At 37.0% G+C, this 27,651-nt stretch overlaps 1 protein-coding gene across 4 annotated transcripts in view; it reads right to left on the reverse strand.

Moving 5' to 3' along the window:
- TAB2 (TGF-beta activated kinase 1 (MAP3K7) binding protein 2) overlaps positions 1-27,651 on the reverse strand; it is a 61,361-nt gene that overhangs the window by 9,816 nt on the left and 23,894 nt on the right. For 2 of the 4 annotated variants that reach the window (XM_080342166.1, XM_080342167.1), the window contains exons 2-3: positions 9,629-9,818; positions 3,038-4,550 (exon numbers count right to left, since the gene is read on the reverse strand). In XM_080342166.1, the coding sequence (XP_080198292.1) occupies positions 3,038-4,550; positions 9,629-9,730 (1,615 nt within the window). In that variant the 5' untranslated portion in view covers positions 9,731-9,818. Of the gene's footprint in view, positions 1-3,037; positions 4,551-6,518; positions 6,806-7,192; positions 7,236-9,628; positions 9,819-27,651 lie in introns of those variants that run through there. The other 2 variants (XM_080342169.1, XM_080342168.1) reach the window with 2 other exon arrangements.

Here is a 27,651-nt window from a genome sequence, read left to right on the forward strand (position 1 = left end):
TCATCCTAGCAAAAGGAGAACAAAGACTGCCTCCTTGACTCATCATTTTTTTACCACAACCAGAATAGATTTCAATGTTTTCACTACGTGCAAACAGGGTACTGTGCACACAAAACTGTTTCAGCTTCTGCATGTTCACTGTTTCCTTTGACATTAAAACACACATTTTCTACAAAAAAACCCTGTAAATCATTATAATTACAAGGAATGTGAAACTCTAGAGTACAAAAGTTCACTTTTCCTAGAGACCTACTCAAACAGGCACTGAGTATACTTGTAAATAAGAAAATGTATGCATAATGGTTTTCTAAAAGCTTCTGTGAATCTGAATTTTTAAAAAATTGTTTTATAGTGTCTTTTATTACTGTGTTTCCAATAAAAAAACTAGGAACACTACTGTTTCATCCTATTCTACTGATCTATGAATTTTTGAAATTTCTTAGTTTGCCAAATACGGAGGAAAGGGGAATTCTGGCAATGCAATTATTCTGTGGCAGTAGGTTAGCAAAATTCTCAGGACACACTTACGGTTGCGCACATTTTCAAACTCTGTATCTGAAGCTGCACAAAATTCAGTCATTGAATATGTAATTTCAACAGTTCACATGGATTTTTTTTTTTTTAATTCACCCTTTCCAATACTCCTTTATTTTTTTAAAAAAATAGCTTCACTTAAAAGAGTGAGGCCTGATGTACAGAGCCAAATATATGGCAGGGAGCAGCACTTGCAGATAGGTCCAACACACCTTCTATTCTCCTGGGCTGGACCATGCATATGAATGTATTTCACTGGAACAAATTGAAGGAAGTCTCCTTTGTCAACAAAGCAACTCCACCTTTCACATTCCTTCTACCCCAAGCCAGTTTCAGTTCTCCTTGCCAAGGTAAGGAGCATTATGGACAAAAATGGAAAAGCTGATGAAAACACATTTTTCTCTAATCATGGCCACAGAAACTACCCATCTGTTCTGAGGCTAAAATGAAAATAAGATGAACAACCAGCATGGAAGCTTTTTTGCAGAGTCTCGCTAAATTGTAAGCAGCTTAGAACATGGCTTCACAATGGAAAGCATAAATTTACTCAAATCACACTTTCAGTATATAATAGAAATAAGCCAAATCTAAGTAAAAGATTCAAATTTAAAAGCAATAACTAGGACTACCAGATATCAAGATTGCAGAAGTAAGTCCATCACAGAGTTTTAAACTTTCCAAAGATCAAAACATAAAAATTAAAAATACTGCACTTCTTACAGCAGAAATGGAGGAATACATGCCAGAAATTGTAAACACTTCTGAATACAAAGAACTTCATAATCCTGAGTTTACATGAACTAGTGAAGGACACAGCAGGACAGCATTTCCCTAAAGTCATCAGAAAGCCAAAAGCTGCACCAGCCCACATCATGCATCTATATTTCATCTTCATCTAAAAACTGCGTTGTCTTGGCTTCAGGAACAACTGGGCTCCAGAGCAGGTAGGAACCAGTCAATGCTTTTGAACTCCAGGCTGCATAGCAGAACGGGATGTCACAAGCTTGTCTCAGTTTGATAAACTGGATGCTGGAGATTGTGCAGGAAGTCAGGTTACAGCAGCCACTGCTACTAGGGGTACAGGAGATGATGAGCTATACCTGACAGAAGTCAGTTCCATCAGAAAGGCAGAACAGGAGAAATTTACCTTTTGGGTAAGAGTATCCCTAAAATGCAGAATGCTTGTGAAGCAAGTTCATGATCTCAAACAGTATTTAGAGCCTAAGGACAAAATTCTGATTGCTTAACTTCTGAGTATCTAAAGTCTTCTAGGACTAAAACAGTCAGACAACTCTCCCTTCAGAGTAAGGAAAGGGAATATCACATCTGGAGAGCAATTAGTTTTGCTTATCTGCAGATGAACCAGTTTCTGAAGTTAACTTTTCATTAATTGTAAAAGATGGTCTAGGATGTTAGTTTTTCAGTTTTGACACCTAACCTTTAGACACTTAAGTTAGCATGGATTGCTCTCTTGAAGATATAACTACACCCAGAAGTAGAGCACAAGCTATAATCAGTTTCTGGTTTATTTCATTACTATAGTAGTCCAGATGCAGACCAGGCTCCCAGTGTTCCGATCACTGTACTTGCTTATACAAAACAAAATGGCTAAATTAATCTGAAGAACTTCTAGAATAGCTATGGAACAAGCCATTTTTTTAAATGTGGAATTGTTTGTTAAGTCCAAAGAGGACTAATAAGGTCAAAGAGAAATTATTTTGACATCCTATCCTGAATATTGCTTAAATATCCTAATACTTCTTCAAAATCCTTGTACAACAAGTCCACAGGAGGATTAATAAACCATCACATTGGCAATAAAAGCATGCAAAAAACATGAAAACAGAAGAAAAAGACTAGCAGGTTGTGGTGTTGTATAAAATATTTTAAGTTTCACCCTCCCATTACACCACTGATCCCGTAAAACAGCTTTCTTTGGTGTGGTGGTCCTCTCACATTCTCTAACAGAAGTAGGTATCAAGACTTCAAGCATTTTATTGTCAGGAACACATGAAGAAACATGGAAGAAAGCAATTCATCCCACCAATTGCTTCTGAAGTCTGCTTTTCTTGCTTCTTAAATAACATTCACAGAAATAAAAAGAAATGAGAACTTTATCCAATGGAAACAGTATCTCAACTGATTAAAAAATCTGCTAGTAGACTTGTAACTTTAAATTGTTAGGACAAACTGAACAAGCTTAGATGTTTCTTTCAGAACAACATAAAAATGAAGACGCTATGACTCCACTTCATTAAACAGATAATGTTATCTACTTAACACAAACAGAATAATTATCTCCAAGTATTAAGTTACATGTCTTCACTATAAAAAGAAATGATTTGCTTATAAAGCTTTTTTATTTATCAAGTGTTGATGTATGCTGAAGTTGAAGGTACTGTATTAACATCACAAAGGTTTATTAACTGTTTCCTGTTCTGCAATCTACATTCTGATTTGACAATCTGGTTGAAATCTCTACTATTTATATGAAGAATATTACCTTGCGTGTAGGCAGCATCATCAGATCCCATACTCAATTTCCGTGCATCACTGATCCTATCCACATGTGCTAAAACAGGGTCAGTAAGATGCTGGATACCCTCTGGTTCAACATAGTGATCAGGAAGGTTTAGAAGGTTTGTAGGTTCAAAGGTTGGGGACACTACCCCTGGGGAAACTGCAGGGGGCTTATTTGGAGAAACTGTAATTTTAAAAGTATATTTTGTGTTAGGCTGCGTAACCACCACTCGAGGAGAGGTTGCAGTGGTGCTGTTGCCCACTGCTCGACTCTTGGGTGGATGGTGATGAATAAATGCAGGACCCATGCTTACTTGACCAGACATATTCCTAGAAGTGGTAGATACTCCAGGATTTGTTGATATGAAAAGCGTGGGCTGGTTCCGCACAAGTTGATCATCTCCTGCTGTGGCATTTGCTGAAATGTAGACCTTAGGTTGACCACGTGTGATCACGTCATCAGTATTTGGAGGACTGGCCGATATGTAAACAGTGGGTTGACTCCTACTTAATGTCTGGCTGTTGAGGGAAGAGGGAGTAGTGGAAGTGCGAGGGCCAGTTGAACGCAACTTAGAAGAATTGTTTCTTTGCGGTGGTTCAAGTTTGATTTCAATTTGGTTTTTGCGAGGTCCTGTGGATATATTCTGAATGTTGTATTGGCTATGCGCAGAGGATTGTGAACTACCAGATGAATGAATCATAGGTGCTTGTGGAGTAGTAGGAGAACTGATAGGCATATAGACATGAGAAGTCTGGTGGCCTTGCTGATTTGGCTGCGTTGAGTGCTGCAATGAGGTATGTGGCGTAGTACTGGATGTAGGAAGAGTAGTCCAGGGACTTGGCTGCGAAGGCTGGTAGACTTGCTGAGGGTGCATGGGATTAAACTGAGATGCCCAGCCTGGCTGCTGCTGTGTCTGTCGAGTGGTACCACTAGGAGGTGTGATGTAAGGCCTAATATAGATAGAATTTCCCTGTGGACTGTTAAGTACAGGAGGAGGTACACCATGTATGTGCAAAGACGTAGGGGTGTTGCGACCAGGCTGAATATTTGGCGCTAAAGTTACCATAATGGGGTTGAATCTGGGCGTTTGTTGAGACAAGTTAGATACTCCTTTGCTGCCTAGGTGAAATCCAAGGTGCGGCCCTGGATTAGAAGTACTAACTGTATTACCCATCCCAAAGACATTAAATCCTTGTGGAACCTGCGCAGGTGCTGTCTGCGGTTCCTGCTGAAACAGTTCATTGTTGGACTGATTGGTTTGAAGGTGTCCATCACTAACGCTGTGAGCTAGAGTCCTACTTCCATTCATTCTACTTCCTTCTCTTCCATGGTGATACACGTTCTGTGACTGTAAATCCAAATTAAGAGATGTCATGTGATTTCGTAGTCCAGGAATCCCAGAGTCATCTGAAAAACCTAGGTCTCCTTCACCGTAGAGATACTTTGTGCTCTCCTGAGAGAGAACTGCACAACAGGCATCCAAATTATTGTTATTCTATAAAAGACAGATGAAAGTTTGACATTACTGATAAAATATTGTCACAGATATATATGCATCCAATCACCAAAAATTGTCAATGTAGCTAGCATCAAACAGAAAGCTTTAGGTTGCTGGCTCGCATAGCTACTACACATGCACAAGGGGCTTGCATGTGAAACTTCACTATTTTGAGAACACTAACTTGGTCACTGGCACCAAGGGCAGAGGTTGGCACTGCTGCTGAAGCAGTGACAGGGAGATATGTGACCTTGACAAGCTAACACCACACAATATGATACACCTTGGATGAATACTTTCACTATTCCTTCTCAATTTCCAGACAACCTTCAGTAATGACCAAGTCTCTGGCTTGAGGGGGAAGATGACAGAAGAAATTGACTCACAGCACACGTGTATTACTAATCAATGACTTAAAACCAAAAATCAAAATACATGTTCATTTTAAATGTTTTCCCAAATACTTCAAAACCAGTTATGCATTATCTCTTGCTGAAAATGGAAAGTGAATCTTATTTAGAAAAGAAACATGCTGATGCAAGGAGCTGTACATGACTATAAAGGAAATGTTAAAAATTCAGTATATGTATAAAGCATAATTACTCTTTTGCAAGATTAAACTATTAATGGAAAACCCAGGGGACATTTGAAATTTCATTTTAAACCACTGCTCACAAAGCTGTTAAATACATATATTTGTATAAGTTACTTTATAAAAGCTGTAATAGGATGACTTGAAACAAAACCCACAATCTAGCTAATTTGCTTTTTAAGGACATTTCAGAAGCAAACTTCTAATCTCTCTTCTCTTTTTCTACATTTAGTAATAATGTACTTGGATCTTTTCAATTCAGTTCCTACACAACAATTTTTAGAAAAGAGTAAACATGCAACAGTAGCATAATTTCTTAATACTGTGTTCTGTTCATATTACTCATTTTATAGAACTGCCCCCCAGCCCAAATAGAAGTTAATACTTTCAGCCAGAAGAGCATCTGTTGAGGCCCAGATATTATTAAAACTAAATAGGTGTCAAATTCATCCAGCACACAGAAATATTTACTAGAAAAAATGCATATGATCAAGGAAAGATTTGCATATGCCAAGTAGTAACATTATCGGTTAAAGAATAACACAAGCAAGACAAATTGATCCATGCTACATGCTTTGTATCAAGTTATTTTTGTTAAACTGGTGGAGAGTATTAGGTCATAGAGTGTCGTGTAGACGTACCAAGACTGTGTTTACCTTACACATTTACAAAAAAAAAAGAAATAAAAAAGGACAGACATGACAGAAGCAGGTGAAGGAAGATAAATCTCAGCTTCACTCACAAAACCAAAACTGTGCATTGATATAGGCCAGATTCAGCTCTGAACCCTTAAAAACAAAACAAAACAAAACCAAAACCCAAAACAAAACAAACAAACAAAAAAAAACAAAAAAAAAACCCAAACCAAACCAACCAAACAAAAAAACCACCAAAAAACAAAAACAACAAAAAAAACCCCAAAACAACCACCACAAATCACACAAAAAACCCAGCCACAAAGCCTTCTAAAACCACAGGATTCCCTAAAGGCCATCTAACTAGCCAACTGTATGTAAGAATTGTTGCAGAAAAGTCTTGAGAGACACAAAAGTGGGTCAAATCGATGGTATACATATTGGCTCTAGTTTGGAATAAGCACCAAAGGACAAAGTAATCAAATGAAGTTAGTAGTGAAGAAAGGAATCACACATAGAGAGAACAGAGGGTAAGAAAGGATAAGAACAATAGGCTTGTATTTGTTGCAAAGGAGAAAAAGGAGCCAGAAAAGGGAAAAAGATAGGATGCCACAGAAAAACAAGCTAGAAAGATCTTAAAGGCAGATTTTGCATGAACTTAAGTGAATTAAAATTATTAACAGAAAGGCCAAAAATACCAAACCAAAAAGGAACAGGCCAAGCTTGCAAGGCCCTTACATTCAGCTTGAATGCATTTCTTTGGACAATTTTTTTCTTTTTTAAGACTGCATCCAATCAATTCCAAAATTTCAGTGACGTCAATGAGCAAATTGGAGAACTGAAAAGGGAAACAGGGTACATGGAACCCCTGGCATCTTCTGGCTGGCAGAGGCAGAGTTTCAACCGCTTCTAGTTCTTTATAGATCAGAGAACCGGTTGATGGCAGAAATGAGCATATTCCAGCAAAACAATACCCCTCATCTTAGCTCTGCCCATGTCCCAATTGAGTTTAAAATGTTGGCACCCTGAAAGAGAAAGAAAAAAAAAGAAAGAATAAGAATGTTGGAGGGAAATGAGGAAGCAAGGAGAGGACGTAGACTCGAGGAGCAGGTGGTTACAGAATGCTCCAGACACAAAAAAGAGCAAAACGGGACAATGTCCACAGACTGAGGACGCTGCAGTCACTCCTTTAAATTAGGAGAAAGGGCGAGCTGAATGCAGGAGACTTGTTGGGAAGAACAGTGAGATGCAAAACTTTTCAGGAACATTCAATGCTGTCAGCCCAAGAAAGAAATAAAACTTTCTATTCCCTAGATTACTCAGGTTTAAATTTCATCCTATTAGATTTTTGGTGGTCCTCGGCTTTTAGTATACTAAATATTGTTCAGGTATTTCAACAGCAGACTACTCACCTCAAGACATTTGCACACTCTGTTTATCCTGAAGTTTTTCATTATAAGCATATAATGCTATAATCTTTCCTTTAAAAACAAGCTGAAAGTGTTTGGCTAAAAAAGTTCAAGGAAGAGGACTGAAGTATCTGTATAGTTTTCCTGCACAATTTGCTGTGATCTGGAGTAACTCTTCTTGTTATAAAAGTCTTTGGTCAGTATCACTCGAAATTGCTTAAACTGTCAGGTTCTCTCCTGGGATCTCTTATGCTTCCTGGTATAAAAAGAACTTCATCCTGACACAAGGTGTTTGCATATCAGGTACTGTGGGGCAAGTCAAATGCAGTATTTCTTATACCTCATAATGTCCTTAAATACACCTCTCGCTGACCTAAACCATATTCACTGCATTTATCAGAAGTTCCTTTCACTATGCTCAACTACAAGAAGGCAGAACTCAGGATTCAGACAGTGTTCCAGCAGTATTGCAAACACATGCAAAAGTACTGTCAGATTCTGCTTTTCAATCTTTATGACCAGTCCAAGTACAAAATTTGTGCTGAGTGGCATAGCTAAAAGCTACTTGATTCAGAGAAACCAGAGCTTATGAAATTTCAAAGAACCACCAACATGACAGATTTTATTAATGAGCCTTAGAAGCGCTCAGTGAACAACAGAAAAGGTACCTTTCTAGTGTAACAATAGTGCGCATATAGAACATTAATCACCCTATGGAATTTTTGAAAAATTCTCTTATGAAAGCTTAGGTAAAACACTCCCCCAAATCTAAACCCTTCCCCCACATTCCTGTCAAAATATGGCATTTGCACAATCTTTTCTTCACAGTTATAAGGCTCCTTTTCATAAAAAACCCAAACTCACTATATTCAATGTTACAAAGACTGTTAAGTGTCTCTCAAGAACCAAGCACTAGCTTTTAAATTTATCAAGAATTACATTCAAAAAGTGATTACTGATGGATGTACTCTATTAGGTTCATTAACCTTGCTCAACAAGCAGTTCTCATGTTTGAAGAAAAAAACCTGTACTTATAGTATAAGACTAGTCCTACAGAGAACTAACATAAAAATGGTGGTGTACAGTCCTGAGAACAAATACAGGCAATTTATTGTCTGGTTCAGCTTCCTCTTTGGCTAAATAATTAGAGAGAAAGGGTTGGAAAACACTTGAAACTTAAAAGTCCTGAGCAGAATTTTGCCCTCTCCCAATCAAAAACAATTCTCTCAAAGAACTGCAGTTTTCACAGCTTCTTAGTCTACTATAAATGGAGAGTCATGAAAAAGTCTTGAAAATACAAACATTAAATTGGCATAGTCACAACACAAACAGTGTGTTTGGATGCGTGTGTGACTACATATACAAGGACACATAGATATGTATTTTATACATAAAAATACATATAAAAAGCAAGACAATCAACATTCTTTTTCTTGCAATTGCAACATAACCATAGATGTCCTAGCCATACTGGAGAGATAGCTAGCTTCTGGGAACTCATTACCCATCTTCTCCAGTCAAGTTGTGTTTACTGATGAGCAATATAAATATTCAGACCATCCTCTTATTATCCAGAGTACTCAAAGTTTGAATACCTTAGATAATTAAAAACATTCAATCAGTATGGATGCTTTGGGATCACTGGAAAATGCAAAGCAAACATGTTTAAGCAACATAGTTAAGTATGTCTACAAGCATTTCTTAACTCTAGGTATTCAGGTGTTCCCATGTTGGGCTTTGGAGTGGCATAATAATTTATCTGCTGAAGTAAGTAGTGTGATGTTATAGAGCAGAAATTAATACAAAATATGGGTATATAAGTGTGGAATCCAAAGCTACAATAAACCAAAGCAAGTCCATCTGGTAGCAGAGCTTAGGGGTGCCTGTGTTGCATGCCTAGGCTCTCCGCTGCAGAAGATACATAAGGCCACCAGCGCTGGCTCTGCAGTCAAGGGAGCTGGACTTGAAAACAGTGGGGGCAACCTGCACACAGGCAACGGCCTGATGGAGACAAGGTAGCAAAGTTGCTTCAGGACCTGCCCTGCCCCTCAAAACAAAACAAAGCTGCATTTGCGTAGCACTGCCCTAAATTGTCCCTGCTTGACTCAAGTTGGCTTTGCATCCCTCCTTTTGCCACAGTTACTTTTGGCTCTTGAGATGGCCAAAAGGCATGAACATACTGATTGCTGAGATGGTAGTCTCCATGCACACACTGATTTACAGGCTTGTTCACCTTGGGCCACCCCTGATTAGAGATGGAAAAAGGGAGGCCAGTTTAACACTTAGCCAGCTGCACAATATAAAAAAATTGGCTGTTTATATCTATCTCACACAAAAAGGCAAATAGAAAGAAAAATCTGTTTTCAAATGAGACATCCACATTTAACACTTTAAATAAGCATCATTGCTTACTCATACAGTCATTAACAGAACACTGACCTGTAACATGCATCTGGATACAACACCTTCAGGTACCTCGGGAAATTTCTGTCGCAGGTCATGTAAAACCTGAATATCAATTTGCTGGCTTCCTTGGGCCATTCGTATATTGCCTGGTCAGGATTGTTTTTCAACAGGCAGTTTTAGGCCTTAATAAAGGGAGTACTCATCTCTTCTGTCCCAGCATTTTCTGGAAAAGGAAAGAAAACCTTAAGACATTGAAGGCAGACACTTCTGATGTAACAAAACGCAACAAAAAACGACGCCAAAAAAGGAAATGCACACACACAACCTCTCTTTCCAGTTATGAAATATAAGTCTGTATTTTATATCAGTGTTTTCCCATGCAACATCTCTGGCTAACTATTTTTCCTTCATGCACTCAAAACCTTGAAAACTAGCCATTAATAGACACATCTCCTGACCAGTTTCTTGCTTAGTTTTTATATTGACATTATAAAAATATATTATGAATAAAAAAAATACTTGATTCAAAGTATTAAAATCCATGTTTTTAAGAATAGCATTTTTTACTTATTTAAAACACAAACATAAAGAAGTCTACATCAAAAATCAGAAGATGGTGTTCATTCAGCTTTTAAGTACACCTACACTGCTACCTTCATCATCACTGTTATGGTTTACTATCAGAATGTTGTGGCTAGAAGTTCAGTGCTTCTAAGCTTAATGATTTACTAGCAAGTCTACTTGTTTTTCACCCAAAATACTTCAATATTCTGAGAAATAGCCCTACGACAACTCACATTTCTTCAACTAAGTCCGTTTCTCCTTTGAAGGAAATTAGAGGAGTTACAAAGATTATATCACAATCACCCAATCAACACATTGATACAAATTATCTGCCCTGGCCATATGATATCCACAGGCTTTTACCAAGAAGAATTTAAACGAATTAAATTTGGAAGAACGCGCGTATATGTTAAGCAATGGAACGGTATCTTCATCATGTATATTACAAATAAATGTGCCCATATAGTTTTCAGAAAACACAGAGTAGTGAACTCCAACGTTCATTTACCTCGTTAGCAAAGTTAGCAAATCTTATTCAAACATCTCCATCAATTTACTAGATTTCTCCTTCCCTCCTTTATCTGCTTTTCTTTTTGCTTTGGCTCATGTTCAACACACACTGTTATCCCACATGCTGACTCACAGCTACCTGCAGCAGAGAACTGCCTCCAGTGCCACCAGGCACCTATACATGCTGCTCCCTGGATCCCATCAGCCAGAGTTCCCTCCCAACAATCCCACTGGGACACTCACTTTGTAAGTGAGCCTATGTGCTTATGTGCCTGTACTTCTGTGTGCTAAAAGGGGACTAGCGGCAAGTTAATTGGGAAGCATTAATCGCAATCTTCTAGTGCATTAACACCACTTGTGATTCAGATATAAAGTAGTGCAATGCTATAACTCCTCTCAAGACCGAAAAGATGGAGAAAAACTGCAAAGAATTGATGGGAAAGCACAAAGCAGGTGACTTTCAGCAGGCTTGACAAGACAGGTGTAACACTATTGCAGGACTGAAGTAATGAACCAGTCTATTATAAGACTTTTTCAGCTCCTACATCTTCTCTGGCCTGAAGTGACACAATTACCAGTCAACTGCTAATTGGCCTGAAGCAGCCAACCTCCATTAACATGATCTCAAAAGCAACACATTAACCAGTTCAACTTTCTGCCAACAATTTAAGAACAGCTCTGAAGAAAAAAAAAAAGAAAAAAAAAAAATCAAAACAACCTGAAATATATGTTACTCTGAAGACTTCATCTATGTGCACTACACATAGGAAAAAACCAACTTGTTAGTCAACAAAACAGTGAAGACTGACAGTCCCAAGAATATTCCAGGAAACATCTGCTCATTATTTTAGTCTCATAAATGCTCTGATATAATCACAAATTAATTTTCTACCAGAAAAGTGTCAGGCTTTTACTTCATTGTAGAGAAAAGCTCAATTAAATATAACATTAATGTGGTTAAAATAAGGGATAAGAATTGCAAGAGTTAAAATGAAATCCTGAAATAACACTTCAAACACGAAGTACTAAAGAGTTCCTCTCCCCTCCTGTGCATTGGTCTAGCACAATGTTCAGTGTGTATGTACATGTACTGTTAAAACTATGCTAAAGCGTGTTTACATTTACTCATGTTTAAAGCAACCAATTCATAAAGCTTTGAGGCAGCAAACGCTCTCTTCCACCTGCCTTCAGCAGCCACCCATCTCTGGCTTGGAGCAACCACGACTGCAGATCCTGCTCCCAACTGTGGAAATACATGTACTCTGACAGAAAACACAAGCTGGGTTGACACTGCTCCAAAATTTTATATTCTTAAACGCTGAAAAAGTCAACTCCGTGGCAGTGGTGGTGAAATTTAAAAATTAATGAATCCATGCCTCACTAAAAACACACCCATTATTTCTTCTGTAGTATAGGAATGCTAGACAAATCTGAGCAGTGACAAAATACTATTCATCTCAACATCATCTTTTAAACAACTATTAAGAAAAACACTGTTCAGCAGGAGCAAAAACAAAACAAAACACCACACACACACAAAATTAAGCAACTAAAGAATGAAATTATTTATAAATGATAACTGTACCACAATGCTTCTCAAACTAAAATTCAAAGCTGGCATGAAGACAGCAAGTCCAGAAAAACAGAGGATTCTATTAATAAGGAAACTGGTTTGCCTTAGTTCAGTATGAAGTGACATTTTTCCACTCCTCTCATACTGAGTAGCCCATTAAACTTATTGCTAAACAGCTAACCTCCCCCTGATCCTCCCAATACCTCTTTTTTTCCCCGTTTCTCTAACCTACATTAAAGCAACCTATACCACAAGAAGTATCATTAACAAAATAGTAAATTCTATACTCTCCATCTCAAATTCCCTGTACAGTAGTAAAAAGTTCATATTTTCTCTTTATATAAATTCCCATCTTTTGATTTTTAATCAAATCGGCAAAACAGCACTTTCACAACTTTTACAGCAAAAACTGCATGGAGAAAGACTAATGTATCAACTCTTTTAATGTAAAACACAGATAATAGACTAAAAAAGATTATTCAAAACACTGAAAACCAGAAGATCATTCCACACTGTCACCCCAGTACTTAATTTCAATAAAATATTTCGTATTCTAACTCATTTTTCAGTGTCTTTGATAAAATACATAATGACCACAATTGCCATTTACTACTCCAAAACAGCAAAGTATTATAAGAATTACCTTAAAATTCAAAGAAGGGTTGCAAAGAAGCTTTTCTGCACCTTCATGATCCATAAAATGACTTATGGGATATCACCCCATGTTTGCAAAACACAGTTAATTGTTAGCAGCATGCAATACTTGGGCAATGGCTTATTTTACTACTGTACTTTAAAGCTTTGGTGGCCTAGCACCAAGAAAATGCATGCAGTTAGTGAAGGAAGAGGCAGAGTTAACTATCATTTTACTGAAGTTACTAACAATTTTTTTTTCACAAGCATCAAATGTGTCAACGTGGCAGAACATCATTATATTTACTGCAGTATGGGAGAAAAGAAATGCAATAGCCTCTGGTCTCACTATTTTCATTCACAGAAAAACACACTCAAAACTCCTGAAGGCAGTATATCCACCACAATCACAAAAAAGGTGGTGTTTTTTTTTCTTCAGTTCCAATTACAATAAGTAGCTTCTATGGCTTCACTGCCAATATAGCATATGAAAAATGTATTTGTGTCATACAAACATTAAGGTCTCACTGCAAACATCACTTAAAGAAAAACCTACTGCAGAGCTCGAAGATATTTAGAGATTATTAATAAGCCTTAAGGAAGTCTCAAGAGGCAGAACAGGAAGCCTCATGAGGTCTCTTTAGTACAGACAGATTAACAGTTTTTTTCCCAACTCTTGATGTTGCAAAGGAACTATAAAAAGGACTCGACATCCATCTCATCTTGCCAGAGGAAAGCTTAAAGAACCTAAAAGTTATTCTGACAGATGCAAGCCTAAGGAATGGAAACGTAGTGCTGTTGTCAGCCATGGAACTCGGAATGTGGCAGCAGAACATCCAGATTATTGTTAGAAAGTTATATATACACCAGTGGAAAATAAAAGGCACAAAAGCAAGAGTGAGCAGCCAAGATGGCCAGTAGCACAGCACAGAAAAAAAGGGGTACCAACAGGAGGTAAAGGAAACTGCTGGCAGCAAGATTTGGCTTCATTCAGACTCAGGCATAAAATAATGGCAATATAGCATTACAGAAGTAAACTGAAAAAAATCTATTCAAGAAATTAATTATCAGCAGGAATTACATCCAGCAATGGTGACTCTGAGAAAAACTCTTCCTTAACCCATTAAAAGAAGGGTTTACTTACAAAGGAAACCTTTTAAATACTGGAGTGCAGTACAATATGAAGTTATTTTTGTAGTAATGTCCATTTACTAATCCTTACACATACTCCTTTCAGCTGTTTCAAAAAACCCTTCAGTGTGACTTTAAACTATTGAAAAGAGACAAGCACAACAAAGATCCTACTGCTCATGTATGCCAGAAATACTAAGTAAATGGAATAATTAATTAGCTGTGTTCTTTCAAAGACTACTGGCAAGATCCCCAGATAACTTAAAAGGCCTGGCAATTGTAACATGATGGAACATGGATGGAGAGCTCCTGTTGAAGTTTTATTCTGTGAAAACTATTGATACAAAAGTAAACAATGCATCATCTCCCAAAGGCTACTCAGAACCATGAGTAGGAGACAAAAAATAAACTGCTTATCTTGTTTATTAAAAAACTCAAAGACGACTTAATGCAATATATGCTTCAGATGCCAAATGTTAAGCCATTATAAGTCTGGACCAATAGCCAGTTAAGAAATAAATTTTTAAATCTCCTTTCTTCTGACAGAGCAAACTTTCAACAGATCAAAGACAATTCTTCAATACAAACCTTAAACTTAACATCACGTTGACTTTTCACAAAATACTTATAATGCGAGTGCTCTTCAGAGTAAATTCTGCCAAAACTGACTTTATGACGTAATTACACCTACCAAAATCTCAACAAAACATCACAGAATGTCAGCTGCTATCTTCACTTCTTGTTTATTACTTTTCTTACTGCAACTTCACATACAGTCCATACCATAAGAAATATCAAAGATAGTTGTGCGAATATTAACATAACTGCTGTATTGAACAACTCCAGTTGAACTTACGATGCACTCGTAATGACTGAAGTCCCATTTATCGTCAGTCACCACTCTAGAAACAGCTTTTGGAAACATGCAGAACACTGCAACAGTGAACAGCATGCCCTTTGCCTTCCCCAAAAATCAAGCTGCCTTTATCCTTCAGCTACATCTAATAAGTAAATGACTCATGTTTTTCTGTAGTTTTAAACTGATCAAATCTGAACTGTGTTTTACTGGACTCTTATAGAAGATGAACTGCCCTGAACTGCGTTACTCACATGGCTAAAAATGCTATAAAAGTAATCCATCTAAAAGTTTATTTTAGAAAACTGGCTGTCAATATTTATTAAAAGAGTGCTGTGAATGTAGAGTACATTTCCTCATAGAATTAATGGTGCACATTAGAGATGTGCTAAGAAGACTGCTGTAATGACAGCAAATTAGATGCAACAAGTTGCAATACGAGACCAGTAGAGGCTGCTGAAGCGCCTGTTGAGATCATTGCCAAGGGACTCTTGATATTTCTTTTGATGGATCCAAGAGGTGCAGAAAGACAGCAGAAAGAGATAAACAATTATAAAGATTACTGAAAAAAAAAAAAAAAAAAAAATTACAAACCACCAACAACCCAAGTCTGACCCCTCTACACTTATCTCAATTTCCTTCAGCAGGACTTGAGCAGTTCCCCAGTTCTCCCAAACTATTCTATCCACTGGAGCACTCAAAAAAAGGTCTTCTCCTCACTCCATGCCTTCTTGAGCACTGAACAGCTTGAACTATAAAGCATGGCTCATACAGATATTGCTAGCATTTCTTTCATCTCTCTTTCAATAATATAATAAGGTCTCTGGTCTATACTTAAGACTGGCAATCACATTATAAGCTTATGAATTTCTATCCAGCAAACACCCCTCCTAAGCAGGATCTCACCCTCTGGCAGTAACAAGCATTGCAAGTTTATACTTCCTCGCTACATGTCAACACCCTCACCTAGAATTAGGTTGAGGTATATTTTTTATCCTTATTGCTTGGGAAAACAAAACAAAACAACAACAAAACACAACCAAAACAAACAAAAAAACCCCCAGACTATAAGTGCCATATTCTCCTCCTGCAAACTGCCTCTCCAACCTCTTAACATGCAGATTTCCAGACCTATTAGTCCATCCTTTCCTTCTTCACCCATCCCTGCAATTCCTTGTTAAAAGGTGAGTCTAGGAACTCCCACTACATGTGCCTAGCAAATAGAGGAAAGAAAAAAACCAAACCAAACCAAAAAAAACCCCGAAGATACCATTGGACATAAGGCCAACTTTCCTTAAAGAAATAAGTTTCTAGCTCCAGGAAGGACTGCACAGCCTCACAGCCTTAACTATAAAGCTGACAACTTGCCAACAGGGGAAAACCAAACCAAACCAAACACAAACCCCAAAACCAACACCTCAAGAACAATACAATCAAAACTCTGATTCTCTGGGAAGCCACAGTACAAAATACATTTAGAAATTAAACAGTAAGAAGTAATTAAATAGCCTTTCCTCCCCTATCTAACTCTAATACACGTTTTTCTGAATGCTTACATGAAATCAAATATAGTCTGCCTACCACACACTTTTTTATTAAAATTAAAATTTAGAGTAATTGTGTAAGGGAGAATATACAGAAACAAGAACATTCTATCACAGAGTGCCATATTCTCTCTGCAAAAGAGATTAAGAAGTGAAATGATATACACAAACATATAAATAAATTAAGCTCATCAAAATCAGTTTCTGGCCTCATCCTCAACCTCCTAAAAGTGATACTTCTATTTAGCTATTTACCTGTTCTCTACTCTGCACTCTTCTGAATCCAAACAAGAATATAAATCTGAAAAAATCAGAACTACAAATAAGTATGACTAAGAGTTATTCTTCTCTCAAACACAATACTGGAATGGATTAGACCAAAATACTTGTGTCAAATAATGATGAGCACTATCAGAGGAAGATGGTAAACTCTGCAACAGTTCCAAGAAATAATCTGTTCCTATTGAAAACCTATTTTAAGTGACCATACATGGAAGCAACTCATACCTTGAAGCACGAGTTAGTATTTTTTCTTCTTCCAAATTCATTGCAAATATTCATTTCCAGAAAAAACTTTCATTTAACACATTTCATAAAGTCTTTTTAACTCCTGGCCTGAATAACAATCTACTATAATGGGTCCCATAGCAAAAGTGCACACATATTAAACATTTAAAGATGTTTAATCTGTCAGGTATTTCCTTGGAAACTACGAGCACTTATACAATTACTTTTTCAAGGAAAGATAGTTAGCTGGGGTTGTACTTTTTTTCATTTTGCACAAAGTAAAAAAAAAAAAAATAATAATTTTTTTTTAATTTTTTTTTTTTCTTTCTGGTAACTGTGAATTATTTTAATTCTTGCTAGGTCAGCTGTGCTAATGTGCACATTAAGGGATTCTATTCATGGATTTTACATAAATTTGGTTTGTGGTTTTTTTTTAATCCCCTAGAGATTAATAAAAAACAAGGTCACCTTCCTATACTGTGGGCCTTTCTATAGATTGTACCAAAGCAGAGCTGACATCTTCATAGCTCAGCAATATGTTAGCAAACTTCATGCATGAGCACCTTAAAAATATGTTTCTCAGATCGCTATATTCCTCAGGAGTATGGTTTCATTACAGAAAAACCTATGACAACCATTATCAAGCTCATCTCAAGCTATTGCTAAAGTTGAGAGTTTGAAATTTGACCAGTATTCCCTGCATAACACATTAACAACAGAAATCTGGATTTGAAAGCTTTGAAATTTGTAAAAATTCAATTCTATGTTGCTTAATATAAAGTAGAGGTGAGGAAAGAATAGCATCTCTAAGATGTCTGAGAAGGTATTTTTAATTCTTTCTACGGTTATTCTCAAGGGCAGACCCAACCGTTTAAGACCAATACTTCTCATGTGCCCTCCCGTCCACACAGTTCTTCCAAAACTTCTAAAAGCTTTGCATCACAAGTTAGCCTTTGGGTTAAGAAGAGAACATATCAGTCCTTCCCAGAATCAAATTTCTCTCACCAAGTTGAAATGAAAAAGTCACAAGGAGAAAATCTAAGCATACTATTTTTCTCCCTAATAAATCCAGTGAAAGTGCAATTAATTGGTAAAAAAGAACTAATGCTTTGTTAGGTATTCACATTAATATGAAAATAGAGGCTCTACTCATTAAGTTGCACACAGAATATATGTGAAGATAAAAATCAAGATGATTGAATGCCATGTGTATCTTAAATACAGTACTTAATGAAACTCAGAATCTTATAAATGTATCTTGATAAAGCATTTTCTCCACCTCAGAAGCAACCATACGCTTGGCATGTGTCTAGCAGCACCTGTTTCATGGCAACTGTAGGATGTCATATGGAAATGAAGCAGACAAAGCAGGCATTACACAACCCATTAATTATATTAATGAACTCCATAGTAAATCTAAATTCTGCCTGTATTAAGATTCCAGTCTTAGCATCCTTCATGCCAATTTTACTCAGGTAATCAATTTTCTCCACCTTTAAGCAGATTTATTCTCTTCTTTTCTATACATCTACACATTTGCTTCCATTTGTCAACTTCCCAATGCATGAAAAATCCATCATTAATTCAGTGGAAGTTCAAGTAGCAAGTATTAACCATCACATCCCCAACTGCAATTGTATCAGGTTTCTTCCACAGATTAACAACATGAGAAAGCAGCAGAGCACATTCCACTTTTTTTTTTCCTTTTGCACCCTCAGGTTTCTACTATGGCTGCAACATAACTTTCATAAAATAATCCTCTATGAAGCCCCTGGAGTCTACTGCTGAATTTAGGTATAGCTATTTTGAAGAGTATGCATTATTTCTAGTGCCATTGTTCTGAGATTTGGAGGAAGAGGGGGAAAAAAACTTAGACAATGCCAATTGGAGACAGAAGCAGGAAAACATTTACCTATAGGACAAACCTTTATCAAAAAAACAACATAATCTATACATAAGCAATATATGCTTAATAAAGCCTGTCATTTTTCTCTTTTCAACTCACTTGACTAGGTTTCCTTTAAAATCTGATTTTGACTGATTATTGACAAATACAAAAAAATTCAAAGCCTTTCAAAATGAAGTGATGATTTTAAACAACCAGTTTAAATCTAACTAGATGTATAGTCTCTTACAGATTTTCTGATCACAATGGACACTAATATAAGAACATAGGAAATATCCCACTAAGTCAAACAAACGGTTATTTTAGCTCAGTATTGTCTTCAAGAGGGGCAACAAAAAAGTGATATTCATGAAGAACATGTAAGCCTGAGCCATTTTGTAGTATGTTCCTCTCCTTCTCTCAGTATACACAACTGTGATTAAGGAAATTGGAGAGTGGATCCCTGTCTCTTCTCTTTACAGACCTGTTGACACTGTATTAATCAAATTCCTTTTCTTAACCTGCAAAACTGCCTCCAAAATACCTTGCGGCAAAGGATTCCAGAAGTTTACTACTTTGTGCATCTAAAAATAATAATAACAATAAAATCAACTAAAGATCTTCCTCAGACTCTTTCTGTCCAGTTGTTCTAGAAGCTTTGAGTGCAACATAGTTCTGAAGTTGCAGAATTTTGTAACAGTTCTGGATTAACTGCCTTCAAGATTTACAAGCTTCAGTCATAAATCTTCCTATAACCTCCACCTCTCCAGAATGATAAGCTTCAGTCTTTCAAGTGCCTCCTTAAAAGGCAAGAGCTCTAACCTTGATGAATAGGAAAAAAAAAATCTTCCTGCTACTTTCCGTAATACCACTATATCCTTCCTGAAATACGTGGACAGTAGCACCCAGTACTCAGGAGGGCTCACCAGGGCTTTATGGATAAACAAAAAGATGTTTTTTCCGCATATCCTCAGTATCCTTCTGATGATACCCAACACCTCTGCAGCCTCTTCTGGCTGCTGCTGAACACTGAGCAAATAGTTTCAGGTAACTGCAATGAATCCAGGAATTGTAATGAGAGTTATGATAACAGTACCTGTAAGCATCACCAGGCCTACCACACACTACAAGACTCCATACTGGAACTTTAATCATCTATTCCTCCCCCTTGCTCCCACCTATGGTTTTTCTTCTCCATATTTAGTTCCATGAACATCATTGTCTGTGAAAGTCTACAATGTGTCCCAATGTTTCACTACTTTCTATTTTGTTGAGTAGGAGATAGCTTGGTAAAAGCTGCAACAGAGAGTCATAGTCAAAAAAGTCCTTAATATAATACTTTAAAGCTAGAAAAGTGTTGTACATGCTGGTCATGACCACAGTAACAAGCAGGGTCACAAGCACTTAAAAGTCTCTGCTTATTTCTATCCCTCTGCTTTCATTAACTCTTTCATTAACACTATTCTACACACAGAACAATTCTAAAAAGAGCTGGCTCCAGAGCAGTTTGTAAAGTTCCAGGTTTTGTATCTGACTTCAGTCCAAATTAGATCAAACTCTCCCTAGAACAAGGTGCCCCCTAAAAGGCTGTAGATGTTCAGGGAACTTGCCAGTAACCTACTGCCAACAGCAGCAACAAAATGGACATGAATGACAAGTTCATTCAATAGTTTCAGGAACCTCTGCAACAGCTGAGTCTGGGCCAAAGGGCCAGATCCTGCAGCCTAAATACACAGAGGCCCATCTCAAAACCTCTTGGCTCCAAACACCCTCTCAATAGTATGAAACCACACTCTGATTAGACCTGAAGCTGCAGAGGCTTTCAAGCTTCTGGTTCCACCACTGAAAAACAGAGTCCACCATGACTGGCTGCTCCAGACTGTCAGTCTGAACTCTGGAGTCTCTAGTCCCACGGTAGTTTCACTGAATCCAGGTAAGACTCAGCTTACGCTTACTAAACCCAGATTTCATTTAGAAATTGTGTCAGCTAAATGAAGCAGACATCTGATGAAACAGGAATAATGATTTCTAGGAAGTCATAACCCCAGATATTTTGCAGTACTTTGACAGTGATTTCCCAGTTTAAAACCAAAACAAGACAGCACACAACTAGGTATCAAACCTTTCAGAAAACACTGACGTACATGATGACTATCTGAAGAGCCACCAAGGGGTACCACCATATAAAAGGTGACACATATGAAGAGCAGGATGGTTTTTGGGCTTATAAGATTACACGACCAGGTATATCTCCAGCTTCCTCACTATAAAGCTCTGTTCAAAATTATACACAGACAATTTATTTTTAGAAGACAGGAAGTACAACTTTAGAGAAATAAATTTAGATGGAAACAGTTTGAAACTGAATTTTTAAAAGAGCAAAGAGAAGCAAATCCACACTGAAATACTTAAGAACAATTGCTGGGTTTCATACACAGAGTAATCAACAGCTTCTGCCAAGCAATGTGTTTATGCCTTAACACACAAGCATTGTAGAGATCACTCTTTATTCCAAGATTCCTACAGAGTTTCTCACAAACGAAAGTTATGCATTGCTTGTTGTTACTTCGTGTATCTTAGCTCTCATTCTAAAACAGCCAGAAGTGTCATCACTTCAATTCAGAACTAAATAAAAGTGCTGTTACTACACCCACCTCAGTGGTAAGACTATCAGAGAGGAACTTCAAACACAACTGGTTTGAAACTGAAATAACTGTCAGATTTATGCATGAAAAAATTCTTCAACTTCATAACTGAAAGTGGAATATTGTTTTTCCTACATTGCCAATTCAAAGATGAAAGAGCAACTAAGTTACATGTATGAAATATAAAGCTTTTGCTCTCATTTATAACAAACTACAATTGTTGGATGTAAAATCATCCTGTTGTCACACTTCGATAGAGGAAAATCTGAGTGAACTCTTTTTAGTATGCTTCCACTGACAGCATTATCATATGTTTTCACAATTCATATGAGAGCATAAACAAGACAAGCACTGTTGTGCCATGTTTTAGCTGCTTGTCAAGTAGTTCCATTTCTGATACATGTTTTGGGTTAGCCAGTTCACAGCTGGGAGCTTGGGAAAGCCTCCCTACCCAAGCAAATATCTGAACTTCAGCAGTTCAACACAGAAGCCAGCAATGGCATTATACATCTCAAAGCTTCCATTATGTAACCCAATCTTTAGTGGTTTTGCTTATGACTAGACTGGTATTTCAGAGACTTCTTTCTGTGCTTCAGACCCATACTAAAGCAAGTACTGCTAAAAAAATGCTAAGAAGTTTCATTATCCTACAACTGTACATCAGAAATGAAGCTAATCAGAGATGAAGGGACAGGTCAGCTTTTAGGGACAACATTCCAGAATCAAAGTATCTCGATAATTGCCCATAGCTACAGACAAATAACTCTGAAGAAGGGTAATGTTTTTTAAGTAGAAGAGTGTACATTAGATTGGACATAAGGAAAAAGCTCTTTACGATGGGAGTGGCGAGACACTTGAACAGGTTGCCGAGAGAAGTTGCAGATGGCCCCCATTGGAAGTGTACAGGTTGGATGGGGCTTTGAGCAACTTGATCATGTGAAAGAAGTCCTGCCCACAGCAGGGGGCTTGAACTAGGTGGCTTTACCTAGATCTTGTCAGCCCTTCAGACCCAAAATATTCTGTGAATCAGTGATGTCCAAACCAAAGATAGCTGCAATTCTTTTAACGGCATCAAAATCCAATGCACTAAATAATGCCTTAAGATATTTTTTCCCCTACAATTAGATGATGTTGCTGAAGTCAGGCTGTAAAGCAGGTTGTATGCATACAATTGCATTAAAAAAAACATATTCACAATAATCCTGGCAGTAACAAGGTATGTCCATTGTTTTCTTACATTATATGCTGTATGCCTTTTTCTAATCTGTGAGGTACCTTTTTCCTTAGAGGAAATAAACGGCTTGCTTATAATATTTGTTTAAAATGCTGCTATAGCACACTTGGTGTATCAACAGTGAGATTTTCTGAAACAAACAAACAAAAAGGTTACCCCAAGTATTTCTAATAACTTTTCTTGCTGCTTTGACCAAAAATTAATCTATGGAAAAAAAATTTGCATCTCTTTCTTAGGCACACAAGGTACAGACTGTTTCCTGATTTTATGAGGAAGTTTTTCTAATTATTTCCCCTGATTTAATTAAGTTGGCCTCCATTTTTTACTTGTTAACTTTCTTTGTAATGTTCCCAGAATAGAGTCAACCAGTCAGAGATCTCTCCATCCTTCATTTACTCTATTGCTCCAAGGGTTGTTTCTACTGCAGCAAGAGCAACACTGACTCTGATGCTTTTGAATGCAGTTGCCATGGAACAGTGCCAAAATCTCCCAAAGCCATACAATTTGGAAGGAAACTTATTTTATTAAGTTCCTAACTTAGCCAAGGAGATGCAATAACATTTCACAAGGCAAGTAAGATAGGTCTCTACCTTGAAGAATTTTCATTATGAAAATTAAAAACTGATCTTCTGACAATAGCTATGATCACAACAATAACCAAAAAAGTCTTTAGAATTCTAATTTCCTGCTACAATAAAGCTACTATGAACAAGAAAATTGCTATGAAGAACATTTCTGCTGAGTCTTTGACCTCACAGCCATGTTATATACAGTTTATCATATTCTATAGATGAAAAGTCAGACCAATGCAATAACTGAATAAAAGGCCTCAAAAAAGCATGAATGTACAAAGGTAAATTAAATCTACTTGTGATAGTTTTTATTATTTATGAATTCAAGGGTGATTCAGTCATATCACGACAGCCAAATTCCAGAAATAGTACCAACTTTAAAGATATATTTTAAAATTATTCTTAATTTGTATCTTAAATTGGTATGTAGCGTTCAATAGTTGATACATACACTACAGAGCAGACTACATTAATGGTGAAGACTTCACACATCCACATAAAATAACATTACTTTTGAAAAAACAAACCAAACCAAACCCCAAACAACTATCAAGCAGTGGAAAGTTAAGAAGAGTAAAAAAATTACTAACATCACAACTAAGCCATACAATGTGTATTCGCACTCATATCACTAAAATCCTACCTAGCATATTGCAGTAACTCCACAGTAACGCCAGGAATAGAACTGCACACTCAGATATTAACAAACTGGAACGTAACCAAAGACACAGTTTCTCTCTTCTTATCATACTCCAACTCATTCATCATCTTTCTTTTGTATTTCACTAGGCAAAACTCAACACTTCTGAACTCTCGTATCTTCCAGTCTTATCAAGACAGTCTCTTTGCTGGTCTCATTTAGAACATAGCAGCAATTATACATTGTGAAATAACAAGAATTTTTCCAGGTCACAGGGTCAAAATCTCTGATTCCCCATATGCTAAGCAGGCACTTAGAGAAGAATACTAACATTCTGCACAAATTTATAGCAAGAGCTATAGCAGTCACACAACCAGGAACTGTCAGTGCTGGTATACAGAGCACACAAACTCTCCCATTCAGCTTGCTGAAGCCACATTCATGTAGCATTTCACTGTGATTCCCAGACTACTTTGAGAATGTCTGGTTTATACAAAACATCACTCAAAAGGTAAGTGTTGGAAGTGAAAATTCCAGAGCAGTACCACTGGCAGTAGAGGGGTTATCTGCTTAGAGAAAAGGAAAAAGATAGCAAGGATAGCTTGAGTAATAGTATTTGTAGCAAGTCTGGAAGTTATTACAAGTTATAAACTGTATTATTTAAGAGCAAAACAAATTCATCACATATCACCTTCATTGTTCTTTCCTCCAGAGTACAAATGTTCAGTTAGTTCTATGTGAAAATGCACGTTATATACCACACAGAAGTGTAGTTCAATTTGACGCTCTGATGGTGAAACATGTGATCCCATTTACGTGAAGGCCACTGCTCAAAGTATTAAAATAGATCATCACCAACCCATAGCTGTGTGTACAGACTGTGAGCGCAACGCACTAGAGAAAGAAGGAACAAGCTGTTTTCCTTCTTCCTGTTGCCATGTACAGTCATGACACCAGACAACTTCCTCCTAGTAGTCATGTACAGTCCTCATTACACAAGCATTTGCTTTTCAAGCCACTGAATTTGCATCCACAGTTTAAGCCTTCACTACCACAAACCAAATCCTTTCACTTACATTACAATGAAGACGTAAATGAAGTTTAAGCTATTGACTTGTATTTGTAACTCAGTAACATTAATTAACCAGGCAATTAAGATTACACTGTGGAAATACCACTCCTTGTGTATCAAAATATTCTTATGAAATACTAGTATCAAATAGTTCATATGTGTAGTTTAAGTTGATTTATACCAGGCATGGTAGGATGATTAGGACAAAAGGCATTTAAGGCAGCCTGAGGTCCACGTGCTCTCAAGGGTAAGATCTTGCTTTTCTCTGCATTAGTACCTGGGCTGGCACTTCCACTTTCTCCCTTAAGCAAGCACTTGTATGAAAAAAATTAGATTACTTACTCAGAATACATCTTTGTCTATTTAGTAATTCCATTTTTTCAGGCTAGGTTAATTTTAACCTAAATCAGTTTCCCAGCCTTGTTCATTACTCTGCCAATCAAATACTTGTTGCCAACTGGAGCAACAGAAGCTGACAGATGCTGTGTCAGCTAAAATCATTCTCAGAACTAAGAGCTGAAGATGAAAAACTATTTCACAGAATGCTAACACTTGCCTTCTTCCCTGATGTTCTTCTCTAGGGGAAAAAATATTATATAGTGCCAAAGAAATAATCTTTGGGAATGCTTTTTAGAAGTATGTCCAGAAAGACAGGTACTTCATTCTCGTTTACAATCCAAATGGAAGGAACACAAATTTAACACTTAAGGAGCTTTCAGCTAGTGTTTTCATCCTTACCCGCAGTATAAATGGTGTGTGGAAGACTGACTCATGGTTTTAAAAATACACCATTTACAAACTGGAAATAGCTTTGGACTATTAAAGAAAGCATCAAACAACAGAACACAAATAGTTGTATTTCATATATACCAGAATTGAGAAAGTATTCAAACAGTTGCCAAGAAGCAGCAGGCTACAGGCATCACATCAGATTTTAATGTTTCACTGATCGCCTTAGAGAAAGTTCTGCAAAATCTTTTATCAAAATGTTTTCTCTAAGTAACTATTCAGTCAGATTTCAACAGTATAGTTTGAAAAGTTGTTTTCCAAATACAACAACTAAAGCAAATACAGATGCTGTTAGTGTCACAAGTAACACGTATTTGTATTTCAGTAGTCTAGAGCAAAAGAACACAGAACTAAATAAAAGAGAAAGCTTTTAAATTTTGGCAGTGAGCTTTTCCCCTATGGACAGAACAGGCTGTCCCCACAAAACTAGTATTTACCAAATGTGGCTCAACGATCAAATTACACTTTCTCTGGCATTCACCAAGTAGTGAATGCATGTGTCACAAAAAGCCACAAGGAATCCAAAAAGTTTAAGAGTAACTCCAAGTATTCCCTTTACTTTCCACATACTCCTTTCAGAAAGTGCTCTGAGTTCCCTGCTCTGTATGCAAGTAACTTATTTTATATATCCATATTTAAAGAACAAATAATTCCAATCAGTTCAATTAAAATAATCTAAAAATAATCAAGTAACTTAAATCATTAGTCCAGGCATAATGTATCAAAAGGAGGACTTTTCTTACAATTCAGACCACCAAACTAAGAGAATGATTTATGGCAAAAAAAGTTATGCATGGAAAATGAAAAAAAGAAAAATTAGTTGCTAAAAAGAGAATTGTACTCATTGAGATTAAGGACTCCACAGGTACAGTCACACTCTTTCTGAATATCTGTAACTTTCCTGTTCTTTGTTAATTAAGTAACATTTATTTGAACATACTAATAGTAATTTCATGTTTCAATATTTAAGTCTTTTCGTTAATTATTCCTTCCCCCTGCCAAAGAAAACACTACTTCAAAATACTTTACCTAAATTCTACTGGCTTCAATACAAAAGAAAGCTGGCTAGTCAGGCACCTAAGAGTTTTCTGATTTTCAACTTTTCAAAGTAATTTCAGAATTAACAATCAAGCCTATTTTGCATTTGGAGGAGTACAAAATAACCTCTCTGAATACATATGCCTCAAATCTCCATGATCTTTTTCAAACCATGTGCAAAGGCTACTGCTTGTTACAGATGCAAACAATGAAGCTCCAGCATTAACGTTATTAGATCTGTCAGCTGTCTGCTGTAGCACAAGTACCTTAGCCAGGACAGGACCACTGAGTCTATTTTGGGTTTTTTTACCCTCAATTTCCAGCCTGCTTATGAGAAATACTCAACAAATGCACTATCTCTATTTTCACACACTGTGAGGATAAGACTGTTCCATGAATCTTCCTCTATGAGAAGACTTGAGGCACCTATGACATGCAAGATTTGTACTGCAAGTTCATTATCTGGCAGTGACAATCAACCTTGCATGCTCCTTTACTAAAGAAGCGCTTAGATATTTAGGGTGAAACTACATGAGAAAGCTGAGAAGACTGAAAGTTTCAGTAAGAGAATGTATCTTTACTTCTCCCTCTGCTCTTCTCCCAGACATTGCAGTTCTGCCATCTTCCTTGCTCTAGCCATGATATTTGCTGGTCTCTTCTCTGTGTCAAATGTTATGCTTCAGCACCAATGAGGTGCTGCATAAGCTCAAACTGCCTTAGGGACATTCCCCCATATCACATCCAGCAGATACTAGGGCACACTGAAGATCCTACCTTGCAAAATGTCTGGAATTGGATTCCCCGAAATCAAATATTTCATTACTACAATGAGAGGAACAATGAAAGAGGCTGACAAAAATTAC

This window comes from Nesoenas mayeri, assembly GCF_963082525.1.
Source record: "Nesoenas mayeri genome assembly, chromosome: 3".
NCBI classification, from domain to species: domain Eukaryota; kingdom Metazoa; phylum Chordata; class Aves; order Columbiformes; family Columbidae; genus Nesoenas; species Nesoenas mayeri.